Source organism: Dermacentor andersoni, chromosome 1, assembly GCF_023375885.2.
Source record: "Dermacentor andersoni chromosome 1, qqDerAnde1_hic_scaffold, whole genome shotgun sequence".
Taxonomy (NCBI): Eukaryota; Metazoa; Arthropoda; class Arachnida; order Ixodida; family Ixodidae; genus Dermacentor; species Dermacentor andersoni.
Genome location: NC_092814.1, coordinates 330271005 through 330292357, shown reverse-complemented (window position 1 = coordinate 330292357; position 21353 = coordinate 330271005). Strand labels below are relative to the sequence as shown.

The following is a 21353-nucleotide window of genomic DNA, read 5'->3' as shown; positions in this document are numbered from 1 at the left end:
TGGCTACGAGGTTTTACTTTTTGCCATTGTTGCCGAACTGTGGACTAGCGACAGTGATGAGGATGACATGGAAAGTGACAGCACAGGCAATTCAGGCCCGACAGTGGCAGAAGCTGCGCGTTACGTCAGCCTCGTGAATGCAATTGTCGCGATGAGAACAGCACCCCGCAATGAAAACGGCGCCCCGCGACTTCTGCAGCACTACCGCGCGTGTGCACGGAGAATACGTAACGCCAACAAGGAATCTACCATGCGAGTGTTTGCCGAGAAGAGGGGGCTGGCTGAAAAGTTGGCACGCAGCTTCAGTAAGTTTGAGGCCGCTATCATCGCTGCTAGGCCGCAACGGCATCAAACAAAAATAACACTTGTCATGCGAAGTGAATAAATACTGCAAGTTCGTTTCCCCTTTCATCGCACTCTCTCAGAGTTCCGTGTTCCATTTTTGACAGGTAAGTGGGCGCGATCTTGTGCTATTTTGGCTAAACAATACTACCGTTTAGTATGTACTTTTTCCAAGCTCCGGCCAACTACGGTTTAACGAGGTTTCACTGTACAATGTAACAGACCTCATGAAAATCCATCAAGCCATAGTCGTGCTACACTTTCTGCAAGCAGGACAATTGGGTCAAAACATACTTCTGAGAAAACTGGCACTAAAGTTGCACAGCCACTACATGTCCATCAAAATGCCCTGGTGCTTTGTAATATTTAGAGTCTTTGCTTGTAGGGGTCTTCTTATGTCCTTGCTCTCATATTTTTCTGCACTGCGTGCTTTTCTTTCCTTTTTTTTTGTTCTTTTCCTCAGCTCTTTGAAGGGCGAGGCTACCAGATTTGATGCCCACAGACTTACACATTTCAGTGTAGGCACGCAAGTACATAGCATGCAACTGTTTCATGTACTGCCGCCTCCACTGCAAATAATGAAGCGTGCTGATCCTTTGAAGTCACTGACCACATGACTGAATGCAGGCTTTCTGCCGCATTCTACGTCTTGTTGTCCCTGTACCACTCCAGCAGTTGAGGGTCAGACAGGCGTTCGTAGACAGGCAGCAATGCCTCTGCTACTCGTCTCGACGGCTTGTATTTATGAGGCGGTGGTGGCTCCATTTCGGAATCTGCTGACTGATGCCTGCACCAACTATCAGGGCCAGTTGGGCACTGCTATGATGAGGCTCGTCATCTGTAGAAGTCACATGCTAAGATGTGGCCATCACAGCTTTTTGCATGTCACTGACATGTGTTTCTGTGCGAGACTAAACCATAGTAGCTGGTCAGTTTTTTAATTAGGTACTGTGCGAGTCCATCTTTTCGACACAATGGCTCCCTTTTCTTTGCTCTTGTTATTAGTGTGCCGAGAGCAGTGGCTATACTCTTCTGCACATGATTTATACAGTCCTCCTTATTCAGGGGTATAAAGCCATACACCTCATCTTTGCAGACTGCAAGATGTGTTTGACTGTCACCATCGCATATGATATTCGTGTAGCGAAGGCCATAGCTGCTGAAAGAGCATCTGAAAAGCACCAGTGCGGCTTCCACCTCCATTTTTCCTAAGCCATTGTCTGTATTTTTCTGGCACTGATGCTGCTCAATCCAAGTGTGAAAGCTAGGGTCACTTTCTGCTGGTTGCTGACAGCACCCTAGACAGAAGTTAGAAGTACGATGCAATCCAGCACAAGCCCGATATAAAATTCAATAATGCAGCCTACACTAATGTGAGAGCTATGGCCTCATGTAAGCCAGATGCTATCATAAAAGAATGTGGTGTTACTTGGGCTGGATGGCTGCATCTTGCTGCAGACATCTTTTACTGCAAGTACAGCATCTGCGAAAATGTTTTGTGCAGCTTTGTCTGCTCCAGGTTCGGAAGTTTTTTTAGATGTTCCCAATAGGTTTTTTGATGCAGCCCACGATGTGAGACATTCATTGTAGCCCAGAAGTCATTCAGGTCAGTGGGTTCTTTTCCAATGGTCTTGATAGCTCTTATACTCACCTCAAAAGCCCTTCCTTCAGACTTTCTTTTTGATAACCAAGGTGAATCAATAGGGCCACAACCAGCAAAGAAAAGCACCAATTTTACTTCTAGGCCCAATGTTGTCTCATGCTGCACTGACAGACTGTTTTGAAGACAATTTAAGCAGAGTGCAGGCCCTATTAGTGAATTAATTGCACCAGCCTGTATTAATGTGACCAGATCCTCTTTTGGGGCCAATTCTTCCTCCATCCGCTGCAAACCCGAACTTTTGCTTCGTCGTAGACACCACGCAAAGTGTATCACAGATGGTGCATGCTTGCTTCTCGGCTGCTTCCAAGGACACAAAACGAGGTTCCAGGTGCACCTGAACGGTGCACTTCCACTTAGGCAAAAGTTCACTGTCATCCTGAATAGCTGGTGCCGCGTCGTCACTCGCCGTCGCAAAAACTTAACTTTGACCACATTGGAACTGCGCCGCTATGTCGCGACTAGTTGACCGCGCCAGGTCTTCAGATTCACTGCTGGGAATCGATTCCGAACGCAGGTTGGCTTCCGACGACACATTGGCATGACTGGATAGTGATGCGGTCCTCGGTTCATCCAATTCAGTTGCTACTGACTTCTTTTTCAGAAGAGGAGGCTTGCGTTTACGCTTCCCATATGCATACTTCATCCCGCACTTCTGGTCCATGTGACGCTCCATCGCTAGCACACATACGAAGCCTCCCGCAACCGAAGAGTAGACGAAAATGCGAAACGTACAGCAGCAGTGGATTCACAAACTACAGAGTTTTCTCGAAGCGTGCGCGGAGCAAACAACCAGAGAAACAGCATGCCTTTCAGCAACCACTCACAGGGCACGCTGAGTACCATGTGACTGGAGCGACCAATTGGCACCTAGCTGTGGCTTTGTGTAGGCCTTCAAATTTTTCACATTTGTGCATTTATTTTTTATCGTAGGCAAGCGCTTCCATAGGGAGAAGTACTGCAGCAAAACAAGCTTTCCAGTGATACCAAACTTTTCGCGAGTGGCAGTGAAGGTGCGGAGGTATCGCGTTCGGAAATCAGCCATTCTTGCACAGATTTCGCCCAGCTTTTTTCTACCTGTGGTCAGAAAAACATTTTTTCGGCATACTTTCAGACTGTTTTCGGCGGAAATTTCTTTAGCTGTGCCGAATCCGAATCTGCCCTTTTCTAAAATTCAGTTTCTCACAAGAATTTTGAGATTTAATCCCCGCATCCCTCCTTAAACTCAACAAAACACTGTAGTGGTTACCTCTGTAATTGTGTGCCGTAACTTTTTCAATACCAGACAGTATTGTTTCTAATAACAACCTTCCTGTATGTGTTTGCACTGGCCTACTGCAAAATTGAGTTCAAGACATAACATCGTTCAGGAGACGCAGTGTTGGAGCCACTTGTCACCCACCTGCAGCTGGAGGAAAGGCAGGTTGAACCACTTGTACAGGAACTTGAGGCCAAAGCCATTGCGCAGCGAGGACTCCGCATAGCGGATCTGGGCACTGCCCGGGGGCCTGCATATGAACAAGAAGTTGAGTCGTCATTGCTAGGGTTAAACTTTCAGTCAATCACAGATTTTTTTGGATGCCAGATTTCTCAGGACTTGCCTGCAATTCGAACGCCTTCATGGCACCGCCATGTACTCGATAAAGTCTATCTATAAGGATGTCCGAAATTTCGGATGCCAAAACTCTTTTCCGTGCGATTTTTCGGATTTTTCATTGTGATCGCACATCCGAAAAGGCATGAACTGAAGCCACTATCACCTCTATTTTGATTATCTCGCAGCCTCAAACCAGTGCTCTCATACATCGATCACTGGCAGCCATAGTAGTCATTTTGTGCTGTTAGGCGTGGTTGCTTCAACGTTAGCTATCAAGCTTACTGCAGTATGGTGCCATGTTTTTCATTTAAACGATCTGTCATTGTTGGTAATGGTGCCGACTCCACCTTCGTCATCCTCACCAATGGCATCAAAGTGCGGAAAGCATGGCAAGGGTCTAAAACATTGCATAATGCCGGTTTGCAAAAGTCAACTTCATCACAATGCAGTAATCAAATGTGGTCAAGCATATAAACAGTACAAAGGGGCCACTGTCACAGGACAAAGCGTGTTCCTAAATGTGCGCATCCGTAATCTCCTGTCATAGTAAAAGCACCGAGACGCCCAATAACTGTACTAGTAGGCCTTTAACCCTTTGAAGGTTTTAGCTGTACATGTACGGCGGCGGTTTTCTGTCCTGCAAGGTCTTTGACGTACGGGTACGGTTTCGACCCTCCGTTTGAAATTTCGCGCCATAATGACGATGCGTGCTCACTGGGAGGTGCTGCCACCTCTTAGGACTTATAAGAAGCGTTTGAAATGTGTGCTACCTTTTTGGGGAAATAAACGGAACTGATTTCTAGCTTCAGCGCGTCGTGCAGACTGCGGCAATACCCCTTTTGCGGTTTCGGTTTCGCCGCGTGATCGCAACGGAGGCGCGCGAAACGTCATTTTTCTTTTTGTTGGCACTCTCTTGCAGAGGTGGTGAAAGTTGATTTCTATCTTGATTGGCGCTGCTCTTAGCTTGTTTATAACTGCCACTCACGAGGTATTCTCGCTCTCAGCGGCAACGCGCTTTCACGGTTTCGGTTCCTCCGCGTGATCACAACGGAGCCACGCGAAACATGATTTTTCTCTTTGTCGTCACGCTGTCGCAGGGGTGGCGGAAGCTGATTTCTATTTTGATTGGCACTGCTCTTGGCTTGTTTATCACCGCCGCTCACAAGGTATTCTCGCTCTCTGCGGCAACACACTTATGCGAGAGGGTGCCTCAGACCTCTGCCCAAGGCAGCCACACGCACGCAGAGATGTCATGTGTTCGCCAACACAACTTGTCGCTCCAAGAGACGAACATACATGCATTTTAGGTGTGCAGACTGCGATAAGGCGCTGTGCGGAGACCCGTGTTTCAAGGAGTACCACACCCTGAAATACTATTGAACATTTTGCAGTTCTGAGTGATGCCGACACCAAAATACTCTTCCTAATTTTTTTTTTTTACTATTTATTCCAGACTTTATACATCTTGTACATTCAAGATCCGCAATAAAGTAATTTGACCACCTGGGAAAGTTTTTTTTTCAAAATAATTCGACCCTCAAAGGGTTAACGCTATTTCAGATGCGGCTGTGCTGATTTCAGCCCTTGGTATGCATTTGTTTTTTCAGACTGCCAGACTTTTCAGACGTTTTCACGGTCCCAAGGAAGTAAAAAAAAATCAGACGTTGACTGTGTCTACACTGTTATGTACACAAACGCTAACCATTCTTTCTCTTTTTATTTGGGAAGGGAGTTGACTTTATATACTGAAGCAGTGCTTCCCGAGCTCCTGATACTTCATGACCCACTGAAGATATACTACAGTCAGCAACCAATTATTCGGACATGCTCAATTATTATAGATGCTCAAATGTATAGGACGACCAAAATTCTGGACACCTTACAGTCCGCCAGTTGCAAACAGACTGCGCCTCAATGAATGCATGCTAATTTCACTCCCGAGACAAGCAGAATGAGCAATGTTTTTATTTATTTACATTGCCGGCACCTCCTCGAAACCAAAACTAGCAAAGCCTGGTTGATACAGTAGTCGCCAACAGTGCCCACACCAAGGAACAAGCCAAGTTAAGCGAAGCAGCTAAATTGTAAAGGCCACATTTGCCATTGTAGTGCATGTCTCACGTGTGCAGCGTTTCTTTCTCTACAAGTTAAATAGCAACATGGTCTCAGGTGACTTCGTTGTCTGTTGTTACGAATTTTTATCACCCAGAATTGTCAAAGAGCTTCAAATGGCACTAACTCCACCCTCGATGTCAAGACCAACAATGGTTGCAATAAAGCCAGGGAAGTGCTGAGTAACGACTGTTGTGAAGAAACCTACAATCATTTGGTTGTTGTAGCGTAGTCGACCTCTGCTCAAGTCGCCACGGGTTGGATATTTGATTGCACATTGACTGTACTTTTGTCTACCTGTAGTGACAGCATAAAAATGGCTGAAATAAGGTCACATGCAAGCGTACGTGGGTGCAGCAATGCACTGACAAGCATTTTGGTCACTTATGAAATAAAGATACTTATTTTCTGGCAAATACATTATTTTGGACTCCCAATAATTCTGATTTAGAGGCGGTTCCCGCTGAGTCTGAATTATTGGTTGGCGATTGTACAAATACATAATGCACATACTGTAACCAGAATTGCTGGTTCCGCTAATCGATATTGACTACGGGCTAGCTGCTTTCCCCGGATAACTAGCAAAATTTTTCTGTAATTTGCCATGGCCCTGGGGCTTGTTGACCCTTTGTCCCTGCCAGCTTGATGTCACACTCACTTGCTCTCCCTTTACTTGAGTCCCCAAACAACTTTGAAAAGCCCAGTTGAAGTGATTCGACCTAACAACTGTCATGACCAAAAATTTCAGAAACACTGCATAAGGCCTACTATTGTGCACTAGACTTTCACTTGTACAGTAATCATATAACATGATATTTGTACTTTATGCTACTTGCTTTTATTATATTAAAATTACCATGTTTGAAGACAAGTCACAAGGCAGTGTTACCATGAAGCATCTTTGGCAAAAAGCACTGCATAAAATACATCTAGTTCACAATATCAAACACGCTTATGTGTTATATTAAGTGCCACATTTACCCTTTATGGACAAGTATTGCCTACAGGCAATACTTGTCCAAGAAAAAACAAGAAACAGGAAAAAAAACAACAAAGATGTGTGTGTGTGTGTGTGTGTGTGTGTGTGTGTGTGTGTGTGTGTGTGTGTGTGTGTGTGTGTGTTGTTGTTTTTTTTTTTTTTTTTTTTTTTTGCAGAGTTGGGGTACTGAGTACGAAGTTCCTGGCTAAATGTCTTCGACCAACACTGAATGACAGGCATCAAGTGTCATTTGTTGGATTAGAGCAGGAACAGAGGACAAGGAGGAAGTTTGGCAGGCGACTCGCTTTCTTTAGAAAGCACAGTCAGAAGAGACAGATCGAAGCAAGATTCCCGGCTTCTGTGGTATCGCACATGTAATGTAAAGCAAATGCAATGTACATGGTGGTCCTTTATGAAAGGGAACAAGCGATTGTGTGGCCTGTGCTCTTTGGCAGCTGGTTAATGTTCCAGCAGGTGGCAGCAAAAGGAAAAGCGTCCACTTTTGGCATCATCTATTGGTGGCCATAACAACCAGACACGGCTGATAGGCGAGCTCCTGCCACCTCCAGATGAATGCGCAAGGGGTGGGGACCGCAGTGCAGCGTCTGCTGCTAGCAAACCGTGCTTGGTAGGCCAGTGCACTGTAAACGTGGAAGTGCCAACATATGTCCGGTAGTTATTAGGTACTACCAGCATATTTTCTGTAGCATACAACTCTGGCTTCCCGCATCCCCGCATAGCATGAATAAACCTCAGCTGATTTGGAGCGATTTATGAGAGAGCAACGTACACAGGTCAAACTTTGGTGGTGCTAATTAAGCATAATTAAATGTCATTAATTATTTAATATGGCCTACTTCAGTTTGATGGCAATAATTTCTTAATGAATTAGTTAGGCTTATTAATCTATGGTAAAGAGTTTGCATAAAGATATATTAATAAATTAAAGAACCGTTGTGCATTATTAATTTAACATTAATTACTTCCTTCTGGCTTATTAAGTACATTACATTACTTAACCTAACTATTCTTAACTATGATAAATTAATTTAATCATGAATAATGTTATTAGTCCATTATTAACCTTAATTACTCTTCGCCACTCACTATATACAGACACAATCATAAATCTCAGTAGTCATATGTAGTCATAAGGCATTCTGATATATAGGACCCCATGTATACCTATGGAGCGCATCTTGTTATGTGTTAGATTTCCAAGGGAAGTAGCCCTAGAATGCTTACGCATTAAAATACGCTGAGAGTACCTAATAACTACCAGGTGTATTTTGGCCTTTCCACCGAATGTGGTTTGTTAGCAGCAGATGCAGCTATACAGGCCTCACCCATTCTGCAACAGACATGCAGGGGAAGAAGTCCAGCTAAATATAGCAGGCACTTACCTACTGGCCATGCCTGCTTATTCTGGCCACCAATAGATCATGGCAAAAGTGGACGTGCTTCCTCTTGCTGCCAATCGCTGGCACTATAAGCAGCTGCTGCAGAGTACAGGTCAGATACTCACGTGTCCCCTTTCATAAAGGACCACCATGTACACCCGTGAGCAAAAGTATATGGACCAGGCATTGCGCGATAAAATTCATTTTCTCTTCTGTCTGTCACCACCACACTAGAAATCAAAAACTGCAGTCCAAACTTGGCATTACAAATTTTCCAGTGCACTTGTCAGTTTCTGCTTATGCGTGTTAATTACGAAGAAATTCTGTTCTTTCGGCGACCCTGTGGTCTGTATACTTTTGCTCACGGGTGTACACCTATGCTTCATATCCAACGAGAAATGGCTGTACAAGCGTCAAAGCTATAGGTGCTTGGGGTGAAGCTCACTTACAGATACTGCCTGGTGTTTGCCCCTCTAATGCTGAGAAAATTTCCACAAGGCCATTTTTCTTTTTGTTGAATATCCTTATACTTAGTGCACTTTGCACATTTAGATTAAAAATAAACATTTAGGATATTTATGCGTCTCGTGCTTAAAGCCTAAGTGCACAATCAGTTTTCAATTTACCTCTTAGAAACTACCTCGGCCTTGTGGATTTCCATAAAACTCATATGGCTACGATACTGCCTGAGCAGATCTACTATCTGCATTTCTTCTTTTTCTGTATAATATTATCCTAGAATACTGGCCTTTCCCAGTTAAAACTGAGTTTTAGAAAACGAAATTTATACAGTAAAGCTTTGTTCATTCGACCCTCGTTAATTCAGAAAATCAGATAATTCCGACACATCCCCTGGTCCCGGCAAGGCGTATGCAGTACTTAATGGAACCAAACTCTTATTAATTTGGACATATTTGGCCCCACTCTGGATAATTCGGACAACTCTCAGAGCTTGACAAGAGCAGAGCAGCGCAAATGTGCAATACAAATGAGCAAAAGCAGTACTAGCTTATATGCAGTTGGAAGTTGCGCCTGTCCCGTCTCGCTTGCTGTGCGTTGTGTTTTTTCGGTGCTATAACCCTCTTCTGGAAAGCAGTACTAGCTTCCTGTCCAGCCAAAACAAAGCGACGGGGTCGGCATTGCCATAAGCTGAAATCGTACGCGACAGGAATGCTGGAACACTTCCATGTCTATTTGTGCCTTCATTCTTGCATTTACCACCATGCATAACACCACACTGGCCAAGTGCCTTCATAACGGCATAGTGACCATCCACGATAGCGCCGACAGTGACCACAGTTTTGTCCACAACGGTTGCGGCAAACTGTAGTTTCATTTTTACTCAGTGCACATGTCAGCTGTGTGCCTTTAGAACTGTGTGGTCACCGTTCATGATCGCGTTGATAACGACTGTGATTTTGCCTGCAGCAGTTGCGGCAAACAGTAGTTTTGTATTTTGGCTCAGTGCAATGGCTGCACGTGTAATGGTACAAACACAGTGGAAGCTGTTGAAGATGAAGAGTGCTGGCTACATGGCAATGGACGGACAATCAGCTAGCGACTAGTTCACTAGCAAAAAAAGTAATGGGATGTGCGTGCATCAGTGAAAAGCGTGTCCCGGATGAAAACGCACGCCACGGCTGCACTACGAAGGCAGATCATTTGGGCTTGGCAGCTGCAAGTGCTGTAATCAGTCAATTGCAGCTCTCGAGCTGCTTTTGTGCAAAATAGAAACAGGATTTGCTGATTCATTCAGTAAATAAAGACGTGTTGACAATGTAAGCATTTGTTTGTTTTCTTGATACTCTCGATAATTCGATATTCACTTGATTTGGACACTTCTTCCGGTCCTGTGAAAACCGAATTAACAAGTTTTTACTGTGTACCATTATTGGCATTTCTGGCTTTCAACCAAAATGTTCTCTGGAAGCTAACAATTGTACACAATGTCCAATAAAAGCAGCAAAGAAAGAAAGAATGTATTGGTTAGAGGTTACAATATTATGGTGCCTGACAGATATGCAATCATGCAATCCCAAGCATCCAACCTCATACTAGATAGCCACCCCAAGAAGGCAGCTACGTTTGTAACTGAAAGGAATATGAAGGGCAATAACACACCGCTCTACGGATTCAACATAGAAGCGCACTTGGTCCTCGGTGATGTTTCGGTGGTGCTTCATGTCTAGATGGTTGGCCAGAACCAGAACTGGAATGTTGGCCGGAACCTTGGGCAGCTCGCGCTGCACATAGTCAAACGTCCTGGAAGCAAAGACACAGGTAAGCTATTTTAGCTTATAAGCCAAAGGAGCATGTATACCTGCCCAATCCTTCAATAATATCAGTGCAGCAGTGGCTTGTAGTGGGGTAGATGCGGTCACATTAAATGAAATAGCCTAGCGGACGGCACTGTGACTCACATGCACTGAATGGAACTTGATCACATCTGCACTGACACGCCAATATTAATAAAGGTGCTCATATTGTCTAGGAACTGGGCAGCTGTACACCCCACAACAAAAGTTCTCAGCACATGCAATTCAAGAAAACATTTAATACACTTGCAGCCAATGTATCTTTCCTCAATTTGAAATTAATGTACATTCTCCTATCCCCCCTTCACAGGGTGTTTCACGTTAACTTGAGTCAAACTTATAAAATATGCAAATACTATGTAGCTAGACAGAACCAAGGTAATGTTGTTTGTCGTCACTTGGAGATGCTCGGATTATTTCTTGCATTCTACCTAATTAGATAATTATTCTTAATTAATGAATTTCTCAATTATTATATTTAGATGAAAAGTGTCAAGGAGAAAATTGTAGAGCAACACGAAAAACTCCCAATACGGCCTTCTGTTGCTCAATACGTGCTACATAAAAGTGTTTTTCCGAGTGTGAAAGAAGTCCGCGAACCCGCTCAAGGCACTTTTCGTGTATTCGTGGGCTTTTTTTCACGCTCGTAAATACACCTTTATCTAGCGCACATTGAGCAACAGAAGGCTGTATCGGGAGTTTCTCATGCTGCTTTACAATTTTCTTGGCAAAAATTTTCACCTAATTATAATAATCGAGAAATTGATTAATTAATTAAGACTAAATATCTAATGAAGTGGAATGCAAAAAAATCATCCAAGTATCTCCAAGCGACGGCAAACAACATTACCTTGGGTCTGTCTAGCTACATAGTATTTGCATAATTTCAATGTTTGGCTCAAGTTAAGTGAAACACCCTGTATCATGTACATAAATTCTAGGTCAGGTGGTAAAGTCGCCTGGAAATTTGGCTTTTTCAAATTCCATGCTCCGACAACTTTTGTGGTTCACTGTACAAGAGACAGAAATGCCTAGACAAAGAAACACTATGGGGCCTTCTAACAAGCTACAGCAACCAAAATGCTTGCATGCTCATAACATCAACTGGCTTAACTAAATACCAATCTTATAAAAAAAAAAAAGAAACTACTTTCATTCGCATGACCTTTGTGGGACATGTGGAAATGGTTCATATGATGCAAAGATTTAAGGTTTTCAACATTCATTGAGCTACACCTACATACATCAAAAATAAGTGTTGATGGCTGTCTGTACTAGTACAGTCAAGCCTACTCACAATGATCCCATTTAGAACAAATTTCTAGATTACTACAAACAGTTTCTCGATACCAAAAGAGTTTTGCAAGGAGCCTACAGAAGAGCAGTCCACTTATAACGACTCACTAGCCTACTCTGTTCAGTTATAACAAATGGAATGAACCATCGAGTGGCAGCATCTCGACAAGCAGGAGAGAAGGCTGCATGGGCAATCACAATTTACGGTTTATTGCTATTAGCCTGTCGATATTTCTTAACAAGGTGGAACAATCTTTTTTTTTTTTTTTTTTGCTTGTGGGGTGCTTTTCAACTCGGTTTTGGGCTGCTGTTACAGAGAGCGGTGCTCCTGCCGACGATGGTGTACATGCCGATCAGAGAGCATCTCTGACAAAGCGATTGCTGGAGAGATGAACCAGGCAACTTCAAGAAATAGAGCCCTTCAGTGGCAAGGATTACCAGGAAACTAGCACACCTTCTACTGGACCCGACAATGGTTAGGGGCTTTCCCTACAACGATGTCAACAGCTTGAAGAACTTCAGAAGTGTGATTATCAAGTTTAAGCTACTTAAAAGAACTGACAGATGGCCGGAATGCATTGCGAGACGCTGATGGAAATGAAATGACCATGATTTAGGGATAGAATCCAGCACGCTGTTCGCAATTGAAACAGAAATTATAATGTTAAATCGGCAAAGCAAGTCTCGAAAACCAGTATAAGTGCCATGGCCTGATGGAGAAATCTTGGTACTCCTGATGTAGTACCTAAACGAGATTGCTGACGGAGAAATAGTGGTACTCCTGATGTAGTACCTACGGCGGTCGTTCAAGTCAATCCGGGACTTTCTTTAATAACAAATACAGCCGAACCTGGATATATCGAATTCGACGGGGATCGGAAAATAGTTCGATATAGCAAAAATTCGACATACAGATATAGGCCAAAAAAGCACTCGCGATCATAAAAAATTGTGGCTTACCGATTGGAACAGCCGCAAATCACATAGCATGTGCACACAATATGAAAGCGCTTTATTTCACGGAAAAATATCACTAATTTTGGGCTGCTTTTTCCTCAGGGAAATTAAGTTTAAAACACTAGTCTCAATCTTCTCGAGACTGTCCAGGTGCGAGAGCCCAGTGCTTTCCATTTCGCCGCAACAGTGCCGAATCAGGCTGAACGGTGACGGCAGTTCAGTGGCTGTGCACGGACGCATTTCTTCGAAAACACAGTTGCCCTCGTCTTCGCTGGAATCGCCGTCTTGAACGCCAGCTATTCCAGCCACGATGTCCTCATCAGCGAGGTTGGCTACTGCTTGACCTTCGCTGTCAGCGTTAATGAAGTCATCAACAGTAACTTCGGACGGGACGGCGCCGGGAAAATTGGACAAGTCGCGGAACACGTTCTCCAAGCACTCATCGTCATCTAAAGCTTCCGGACATTCATCTCTGGCTACTTCAAGGCCTGCCTTGCCGAAACAGTTGGCTACTGTGGCCTGCTTCACGTCGCCCCAAGCGCCGGTAATCATCTGGATCGCGCCGAGCAGATCAATCTTGAGATCGGTTCCCATGCGGAGGTTTATGAGGAGCCGTTGAATAAGTCGCTTCCGATAGCCTACCTTGAATGCCTTTACGATACCCTGGTCGAGGGGCTGCAGTCTCGCTGTGGTGTTCTGCGGGAGAAATTTCAATTCAATGTGCTGCAGCTTGCAAAGTCGTTTGATGGGCCGAACAGTTATCTACCAGAAGGCAAACTCGGCGGCCCGACTTGCCCAACTCAGCGTCCCAAGCCTGCAGCCATTCAACAAAAAGTTGACGTGTCATCCAGGCCTTCCTATTACAGCCGTAGCGGACGGGAAGCTGTTTACAGTTCTTGAAGCAGCGCGATGACTTGCCCTTCTCGATCACGAATGGCCGTAGCTTGCACGAGCCGTCCATGTTGACTGTAAGCAGCACCGACACACGCACTTTGCTCATTTTACCGCCATGGCATGAGGTTCCACGAAGAGCGAGTGTCTTATACTGCAACATTTGCCAAAAGAGACCAGTTTCGTCTGCATTGATGATTTCTGCAGGCGAAAACTTCTCGGTGATCTTCAGCCACTCCTCAGAAAGCCACTGCTGCATCTCCTGGCTGCTGACAGCCCCACTTTCGCCTGAAATGGCTTTTCCTACAATGCCATGGCGGTTTTTAAACTGTTGCAGCCATCCAGTGCCACCGCAAAAGTTCTCTTCGCCAAGAGCCGTAGCAAACCATTTGGCCTTTTCGATTAACATCGGGCCATCCACGGAAATATTTTTCGCTCGGATTTCAAGAAACCATGTATAGAGTGCCTTCTCCACTTTGTCAAAAGCAGCAGGGCGCACACGACATGCTCCCGAGCGACTTTCCTCACCTGCTTTAAGCTTGATGTCCCGCTTGTTTTTTAACAACATACTTAAAGTACTCCGCGGAATGCCGAATGCGTCTGCCACGGAGGAGTTCTTTTCTCCATTCTCGACACGCCGGATTACTTCAAGCTTTCTTGCAAAGTCCAGATTCTTCCTCTTTTTTATGTCTGCGGATGCCATAGCTCACCAGATGACCGCAATCACACACGCTACACACGGCACGTTGAAACAAAGGTACGCACAACAAAACACGCGATGCGCAGATAGAGCAGTCCGAGCGAAGCCTGTTCGAGTGGCAGTCAACGGGGCCGCGAAGGAACGACAAAGGGAAAAGAAAGAAGAGAGCGGGGAAAAAGATCAGCGGAATATGCCGTCGAAGGCGCTGTGTTCATTTTTTGAGCCCTCTCTGGCTCTCTTGTCTCCCCTGGCCCACGAGCGACCGTGCCGACCCCTCACTCTCTCTCTCTCTCCCTTTTCCCAGGAAGCGTGGCTTGGAAACGTTGCCGCGTCTCCATGCCGCGCACTCTCTTCGCTGAGCTCCAATGCCCTTGCCCAATGCACACGCCGGCGGTAGAGGAGGAGTGAGAGAGCTCGCGCTGGTGGGGCGCAAGAACGGGGGAAAGGCTCTGCATCTCCGTCGCTAGGCGATGGCCGTGCATGCGCAGAGGAGGAGCCTGCTGACTGACTCTGCGGAAATGTTTTCCCCTGAGGACCGGACACGAATGTCTTTGGAAAAAGTGCACCTTCCAGGGGCGCGGCGCGGCGTTCGATATATCAAATGTCCAACGAAAATGGAATTCGATATACTACGCAATTGTCCTATACTTTTACATAGTATTTTCAAGGGGGTAATCTGTGTGTTCGATATAGCCAATAATTCGAAATATGTGGGTTCAATATATCCGGGTTTGACTGTAGAAGAACAAATTTCAAAGTGTGGAAAGTGGATTTAATTTTCCACATAACCTTCAGGTACAGTTATACACTTATCCCAGTGTTTAACAAATGCCTGAAATGCTTCGGCATAGAAAGATTTATTATTACGATGGAACCATTGTAGGACACCATTCTTCACTTCGTCATCAGTGTTGAAATGTTTTCCTCCATGAATTCCTTCAGGGGCCCAAACAGATGGAAATCACTTGGTGCTAAGTCAGGACTACAGGGGGGTGTATGGTAATATCTGCCAGCCAAGTTCCTGGATTGTTTGGTATGTGCGTTGAGTGGTATGCGGTCGTGCATTGTCTTGCAAAAAGACCACATCCTTTGCGATCAAATCCAAACATTTCTTCCGTAAACTCTTGTGCACATCACGCAGAACACGGCAGTAATACTCACTGTTGATAGTGACACCATGGGGTAAAAAATCAACGTGAATGATTCCCCGTTTATCCCAGAATACCCTTCCCATCACTTTACCAGCAGACGCAGCTGCTCGAAATTTCTTGGGGAGTGGCAATTCCGTATGCTTCCACTGCATCGATGCTCTCTTGGAGTCTGGGGTGAAATGGTGAACCCATCTTTCGTCACCTGTCATGATGCGATTCAGAAAATCCTGGCCTTCCCTTTCATAGCATTCCTTCAGTTCTCTACAGACTTCAACTCTGTCTGTCAAAAGCAGACAGCTGCTTTGGGACCCAGCGTGCACTCATTTTTCAGAACAACCAATGATCACAAATTATTGTGTTCACTTTTACAAATGACAGATTACACATCCTTGCAATTTCATGACAGGTTATGCGACGATTGTCCACGATCAGCTCCTCCATGTGCTGAATGTTTTCAGGAATGACTATTGTGGGCTGTGATCCACCACGATCAGGATCGTCAGTAATAGAGATACGGTCATCTTTGAAAAGCTTACACCATTCAAATGTCTTACTGCGACTGAGTGTCACATCACCGTACTGAGCCTGAAGCCTTCTGTAAATTTCAGCAGGTTTTACGCCCTCGATCACTAAAAACGTAATCACAACGCGCTGTTCCACGCAGACGTTCACACTGTTGTCCACCATCTTGAATAACAGTCTATCCAGAAGTGCGAGAAATGAGCGCCGTCTACCAGTAACAGGACACAAGTGCCAGTTTCTACTACATACAAAAGCTCCAGCCTAGGCGTCCATTTAAACTGGGAAAGAAAAAAAGTCCCGGATTGAGTTGGACGACCCTCGTATATGAGGTTACTGTACATAAGTCGGCTGTTATTACCTAAGTACAGCATACTTTTTGCTAAAATGGCAGTTCAAATATAATTAGACACTTGTGCTTTATTCTATGCATATTATGAATTTAAAAATTCAGCAGATCCAACGAGTTAGAATCTATATACAGCTGAACCTTGCAATAAAGAAATCAGCAGGGAAAGCGAAAAAATTCGCTTTTACAAGAATTTTGTTGTTGCAAAATGAGACAGCACACACAGGTAATGTGTCACAGAATGAAACTTTATCTTAAAATTCCATTAGCCTACTTTGGCAAATTTGCTCAAGGATACGGAACTACATTTTCAAAGTTCAAACTGCGCCACATGCGTCGATCAGCAGTGGCAACTCTGCCGTGGAGCAGTATTCTCGGTCCATTGCTTTCCAAGACACGACAACTTTTGCGAGATTTTGCGTAACTCTGCAATATCTTGCATTAGAATATCTAACAAGATATTCTAATGCTCTCCCAAACATAAACAACATCCTAAGAAAATACCACCCAATATTATCAAGTAACGAGCGTCTGCGAAAAGCGTTCCCGGATGTACCTAGGGTTACCTATCGCCGAAACAAGAACTCTAAAGACATGTTAGTGCACGCAAAAGTTCAGATGCGATTTATATGCTTGAATGTTCCTTCTGTAAGAAACAATATATCGGTGAAACAGGACAATCAATGAACGTCAGATTAAACGGACATCGCACGGACACAGCTAAAAAGCTTCCCAAAGCCGTCGCCGAGCATTTCAACCAACCAGGTCATAACTTTGATGAACTGAAACTCTACATCTTACAGTCAAATTTCCGTTCTGAACGAGAAAGAAAATACAGAGAATCATACCTTATCCATAAGTTCAAGACATTGCAACCAATAGGCATAAACGTTTCAAAGGGAGCTTTAGAATCTATTCGCTATGCTAAACTTCAAGCTATAGGCAACAACACTTAGTTTGATTTCTTGGCGTATCCCCCCCCTTTTTTTTCTCCCCTTTCCTTTATTTTTTTTATTTTTGTCAGCCATCGTGTCAGACGCCCTTGACACGCCGGCTCACGCGCGTGTGTTGACAGACCGGGGTGGGGGGGGAGCCCTGGCTTTGACCTTGTACACAGCGTTTCTTTACTCTCAATTCAACACGCTAACACATTTTCCCTCGTTTCCGCGTCCTCCCGCCTCACACCCTCTCCCCTTTCGAAGAACCCCACCTATATATACTGTGGCGAGGAAAGCATATGTCGCCTTGAAGAAGACAAGTCCACTTGTCGAAACGTTGGCTCCTGCATTCACCTTGTTCACGTTTTGCTCATCACTTCATGATTAGACACTTTGACCAGTAAACTTGCCATTGCACTAAAAAAGTACCATGAAAATTAGTTGTCAGTTCCTTTAACAACTTACTTCACTCATAAATTTGTGCCAGTAGGTGTCGTGCACATCATTTCTGCAAACAAACCATCTGTTCTGCACCTTATTCAGATTTTTATTGGTAGTTTTGAAGGAAAGTTCAATTATAACGAACTTCTGTAATAGCGGACACATTTTTTGAAATGAAGGTGTCTTTTGTATCCGGACTTCACAGTACATATATACAGCAAAAGAGGCACATTGGAAACAACAGTTCCAAAGTTGGGGCACCCACTCGTACATTTTCGTACAGTCTCAATACTCCAATTACACTGCAAGGCAATTTACTAGCCCATTGAAGGCAGAGCACTCAAGAAAACTGACAGTGCAAAGAGCAGCAAGATGCTTGGCACTTGGGTGACAAAGGATGAAAGAGTGAAAGTATGATGTCCACCATGCAATGTGTCTGTGTCAGTTGCTCTGCAATGGCCACCTAAAAAACAATGCACTTTGCATAAATGTTGCCCTGTGTACATAGCCAACATACCACACATCATTACTGCATTCTCATTTTCGAATGTTCAAGACAATTGTTTACACATACAGCATGTCTGAAGCATTTGTATGCGTGTCTCTTTAGCTCAAAATAAGCATGTAGCAGGCAATTACAGCACTCTGTAATGTCACAGTTAAGTGAAAAATTAGTAACTCCTGACAAACATTTCCACAATGTCTAGCATTCGCGTTCCTGAGCATCTTTTAACATTTGACACACATTTTTTTAGTGGAAACTACATCAGCAACACCGTGACAGGCAATCTCCCCTATGCACAGTAACAAGATACCTTGAGCATCTGTTTAGGTTTCACTAAATGATAAATCACAAATCAGAGTGTGTACTCACCACTGTTTGGTGATGTCTAGCATCATGACAACCCCGTTTGTGCCCTTGTACACATCGATAAACTCTGCATCCAGGGCAGCCTCCTCAGGTACCTGCCACACGAGAAGGCAAGTACTTTCATTTCTACACTGAGAAGAAGCTGCATGGAGACTACATATCTGTGCCTATAAAGAAATATATGCCAAAGCACTTAAATCCATAACATCTTTTTTTTTTTCTGCTTTAACACTCTTGAGTCAGCAAAATATTACAGTCAGCCTAATAAGGCCTTTACCATGAAACAAATGAGCTCCGAGCAAGCAAGGTCAGTAAAGATCTCCCTGCCTACTCTAAGTGTTGACACATATGCAAGCACTGTAAGCAAAGGTACTGGCGCCTGTTGGCAAACCCTAAGTGTAGCATAGTGCATGTTTTAACTGATCTCTCCAGACTGTTTGACAGATCAAATCAAAAATAAAAATAAAGCTGCATTAATGTCAAACAAAAGGTGACAGTACAAGCAAAGAGCTGTGCTCCAGGAAATCACAGAGGACCACTGCAAAGCCCATATACAGTCCCAGTGGAAACAACAACAGACCACTGCCAGAGAAGAGCATGCTTGCTGGAACAAGTATAAGGGTTGCAAGTGGACACTTGTTTAAACATGACCAGCAGCTGTGCTAATATGCAGTGGTTTCTATACTTTCCTTATGCAGGAGTGGGTGTGGTAGGAGACGAGGAGAGCATTTCTTCATTTCGCAATGTGAACAATGTGAATGCAAGTAAGCTCCTTCAGCTACATCTGCTGTCCCCTTTTGCTGCACAAGTGTTTACACTTTTATACCAGTGCACAGTTCAAACTACAACAGGAAGGTGTCATTGAAGTTAAATGACGACACTAGAAAAGGCATTAGCTGAGCTGCTTTATAAACTTGGTGCATTCAATGAGAACGGCATGTAGTCAAATTTCAAAGGACCTTGGTCCCTTTTCACAAAACATCTCTTATGTAAAAGCATTTCCTCAATGCCAGGCATTCTGGTACTTGCTGCTCATATGATAGCAACAGGTGTGATAATGAGGTTACAGCCATGAAATGGCCAATTGCAGATGACCCTTACATAAGAGAAGTTTTGCAAGTAGGAGCCCAGGTTAGAAGCATTGCTCATAACTCCAATAAAAAAAATATGTATGCAAGGGACAACATGGCACAGTAAAACTCCATCACAAAATGCATTGGGGCTGCAAATATCCTGCACTATATGGGTTCATTCATTATAACTTTCTTTTTGCCTGATTGTGCCCCTGATAGTCCTGGACACCACAGAGAACAGGGCAAATGATTTTTAGCTTCACAATGATTAAATGTCAATGTTTTGAAAAACCCTGAGCCACTTGCACTCATTTTAGTAGGCTATAAGGCAACAGCGTGGAATTGAAGAATGTTGCAACAAATGTACATGTGAAGCAGCACCAAAAGACAGCTGCGGACAGCGTTGAACAGAGTTATTGTTGACTTACTGCCTGTTCATGATTAATGACTGTACTGTTCGTCATTTTGACTACAAACCATAGTGTTGATGGAGCAAGAAATCAATATTGCCTTGACAGCATGCAGCGTCTTCCGAGCCTTTAGCACCCAGCACAGACAAGGATGCACAATGCGAAATCATCAAATGTAACAATACATCTACATAGATGCTGTCTTATGCCTATTCAGCAAACGTACTTCATACAGAAATACATATTTCACTTAATCTTGTGCGCTTCAAATCAACCAGAACCAGCAACTACCTAACACTTATTTTCGTGCACCTGACAACAGAAATGTGTAAGCAAAAGTTAAATTTAACAACACGGTTCACATGAAGACACCGTTCACTAGCGCTCTGCACATGCAGAACAAGATCAGGGCAATGTAAACATTTGCATTTTTATGCTTGCACAGTTATCAGAATCAATAAGAAATTTATTATTCAGAACAGCCTACATGGTTCTAGGCGTTAGGATAATAGTCATAGATAAAAGATAAACATAGGTTAATTTATTAAACAGGTAAGTTTATTGCAAAATTTTTTGCTTTAGCAGTACTCACAATGTATACCGTTCAGAAAGCTATAACGTAACTGCACATAGACATGACTAGACATAATGCAACCATTTATGGCTCCTATTTTCACTCCCTTAAAACTGAATGCATACCACATACAAAGCTGCCGTGTGAAGTAGAATACTGGCTATAGTGCAGTAGCTGAAACACTGTGTAGGCCTTTGTAATTTGTTGTGGAGGTACTGTGCTGGCTTGATGAAGTACTGGCTTTGACTTGACTTGTGCATCAACAGTGACTGCAAGTCCTGGAGAGACATGGCCTTCTAAAATTAATTTGCCATAGTAACCAGCTACTATTTTATATCACCTTCTGCAGTGCAAATCAGTGAACATAGAACACTGCATTGAACATAGGAAGTTTAGCAAGTCAAGCTGACCAATGGCAATACCCTCAAGCAATTGTGAAACTGACCTTTGCACATGCCCACCACAAAGATTTTGCAACATGCTTTCATGATGCAGCATTGTGCCATTCTTTTTTTAAATAGACGATTTTACTTGACTAATACTGTATGCCCAGCACCTACCCTAAGTTGACCTAAAGGGAAGATGCACCCCAAAACTTGCCCTAAATTATTCCTCTGCCCAACTTGTGACACCCCTAGTACCATTTAAAATTGCACCTGAAGTATTTTTACATAATAATGTATGGTATTACATGTAATGGCACCTTATTATGCAGCAGCAACACAGCTGCACACCATATATCACCAGCAAACAAGAAGCCCAACCAGCTGCACTAAAC

General features: G+C 43.8%; 1 protein-coding gene across 1 annotated transcript in view; it reads right to left on the bottom strand.

The window, feature by feature from the left end:
* The window catches only part of LOC126516691 (rab-like protein 6), a 90279-nt gene that overhangs the window by 52433 nt on the left and 16493 nt on the right, over positions 1–21353 (bottom strand). Inside the window, exons 4-6 of the mRNA XM_050166786.3 lie at positions 18522–18613; positions 10212–10352; positions 3405–3510 (exon numbers count right to left, since the gene is read on the bottom strand). Of these exons, the coding sequence (XP_050022743.2) occupies positions 3405–3510; positions 10212–10352; positions 18522–18613 (339 nt within the window). The remainder of the gene's footprint in view (positions 1–3404; positions 3511–10211; positions 10353–18521; positions 18614–21353) is intronic.